Genomic DNA, 2,600 nt, shown 5'->3' with positions numbered 1-2,600 from the left:
ACTATGGTGTTCATATAGATTGTGGAAGGACAGGTTTAGAACTGCTTATCATTCTATGTCCTGAATGCTAAGTGACAGCTCTGACTCTTCTGGAACAGCTGATATCATATCCAAGATGGTGGCACCCAGCAGCAGGGGTCTCAGGGGTTTTGTATGTATACACAAGGAAGACTTTTACAGGTAAATAATATGCATACAATATGTTAAATACACATTTAATCATATGGGAAGATATTTGTTGAAATGAATAATCTGGGACTCTTTAATGTTGATAATCTGGGACTCTTTAATGTTGATAATCAGTATTTGAGACAATAATGAGATTTAACAGCAAGACTCAAGACAGTAAAAAAAAGAACAGTTTTATTTAGATCAAGTTTACATTCAGTTGAGTTAAAGAAAATTTAAGCTAAAACCTTTTTTCCATCTTTTATAGTTCAAAGAGATATTTACTCTGAAAGCTGCAATCTGGGTTAATGGTGTCTTTTGTGTATTTTTTCCATTATTGAGTATGAAAAAACTTCTTCGCATTGCATCCTGGAGTTTCCTGTAATAAGAACTGGTCACTGTTCTTTTTATTTTCTTGTGCAGGGTGGCCATCTTGTATTTTGACTTCGCCTGACTGGTATCTGCACCTTGTAGTTTTCTGCAGGCAGCCTATAGTGGGTGGACCTGCTTGATCACACCAAACGTTCTGCTCTTTGAACAGGCTATGCACAGAACAGCAAAGACTGCTACTTTTCCAAGGTAATATCTAGGTTTGTAAGGGCATTGGTACACATAAATTGGATGTATTTCCTGTATGTTTATTGATAAATATAGATAAAAATTTTTATGCCTGGAATTTAGCTTTACACAAATGTAAATGGGATGAACCAACCAGAAATTTCAAATATTTCTCAGAGTCTCTAGCAATGAGATCTGTCCATCTAGCTGTTGCTTATAGTACAAGCAGTCTTATCCAAACAATGGATGATTATGCCAGATAGAATGTTCTTTTTAGTTAGTTTGTGTTTCTTATGCTAATGCTACTTAAGAAATCGGCAAGGCTGGCCCTTGTCTGTCGGCCAACCAGCACGTACATTATGGGGTTCAAAGAGCAATTGGTATAGGCAATAGTGCAGAGGAGTGGCATGAAGGTCATGACTTTAAACAAGACTATTAAATTCATACTTCTAACAGCACTCAGAAGAATGATTTGACCTAGAATGAGTGGTGTCCATGTGAAAAAGTACCCTATAATGATGGTGATGACTATTTGGTAGAGCCTATGGGTGTTGACAGTCTGGGATTTTCGAACCTGTATGGCTATAGTTATATTGGAAAATATTATAATACAGAATGGAATGAAATAGCCAATCACCATAAGAGAAATAGTAAAATGCTGTACTGAAAATACTATGTCATTCCAAGCAGTTAGAGTGTTCTCATTACCACAACATTCTTCAGGTGAACATTCCGTGAAAAAATAGTGGAACTTGTTGTACACATCTAGTTTAACCTTCTTTTCTAAGGTTAGACGTTCAGTTAAATTACTTGTGGGGTAAAATGTCTCGTCATGTTGTTTAGCACAATTCAAACTGCAATAACTATCCTCTCCAATTTTAAACTCCCCACTAAAAACCAACACTGGAAGACTGGCAAACATGGTTATCATCCATATCGTTATGCAAGTCCATCGTGAAACATGCTGCGAGATAAATTTCCGATGAAACATTGGCTTTGCCACAGACAGAACCCGACTGAGATTTAAGGCTATGAGAATGAAAATGCTAGCATACATGTTAACACAAATGACAAAGAGAAACATTTTACAGATGTGCTTTCCATAGGGCCAGTGACCCTGTAATACAGCAGAAGCATGGAGAGGCAATAAGAGGAGGGAGACAAAATCAGTGATGGCCAGGTTCAAGAACCAAATTTTAGATTTATGTTTCTTCATCAAAAATATGTTGAAAAAGATGACAATGGCATTGCCAATCAGTCCTGTGACACAGGTCACCATAGCTAGCACAAAGTTTACATACTTAAGAGGATCAGAATACTTTGCTTCATATTCAATAAGTTCCATAATTTCTCCAGTGGAATAACAGGGGATGTACAAAGACATTTTCCCTCTCGAAAGGTTGAAGCTGAAAATTAATAAAATGGAAAAGGATGTCACCATAATTTATACAAAATCTCATAACTATTGATATTAGAACTGAATTAATTCAATGTATTTTTAAATATATTTGGTGTAAGGATCTGAATCTGGCTTGGCATCATCCTCTTGATATCCCTTGCACAATAGATTGGGAGAAAGGGGCAGTATTGAGAGCCAATCAGTTGTGCAACATTTCAGAGAACAAGCTGATAGGAAAAGAGAGCAGGAGTATGAGCTCATCAGTTTGCTCATGCTCCCTTATTGTCCAGTCACAGGCTATGGGCAGGGAGATGACCTAGATGTTCTATTCTACTGACATCAGAGAAAAACTAGGTCACCAATCTGGCTGTGCTGTCTGTCAGTACTGTCAGGACTGGAAAAACAGAAATATTATTAGCTGGTAAGATCACTTATCTCTGGAGAACACCATAACATAACAGAATTAAAGGGGACC

The 2,600-nt window shown here is 37.1% G+C and overlaps 1 protein-coding gene across 1 annotated transcript; it reads right to left on the bottom strand.

Annotated features, from left to right (window-relative positions):
• Positions 1-337: 337 nt before the first annotated feature.
• LOC149473154 (chemerin-like receptor 1) lies at positions 338-2,110 on the bottom strand. Its single transcript, XM_089684299.1, has one exon. The coding sequence runs from the start codon at positions 2,108-2,110 to the stop codon at positions 1,004-1,006; it is 1,107 nt and encodes a 368-aa protein (XP_089540425.1). The 3' UTR covers positions 338-1,003.
• Between the last annotated feature and the right edge of the window lie 490 nt (positions 2,111-2,600).

The sequence above is a fragment of the Staurois parvus genome, unplaced genomic scaffold (assembly GCF_062004578.1).
Source record: "Staurois parvus isolate SC_StPar_1 unplaced genomic scaffold, SC_StPar_1.0 ptg000018l, whole genome shotgun sequence".
In the NCBI taxonomy this organism is placed as follows: Eukaryota; Metazoa; Chordata; class Amphibia; order Anura; family Ranidae; genus Staurois; species Staurois parvus.
The sequence above is the reverse complement of the archived record's forward strand: the minus strand, read 5'-3'. Positions and strand labels throughout refer to the sequence as shown.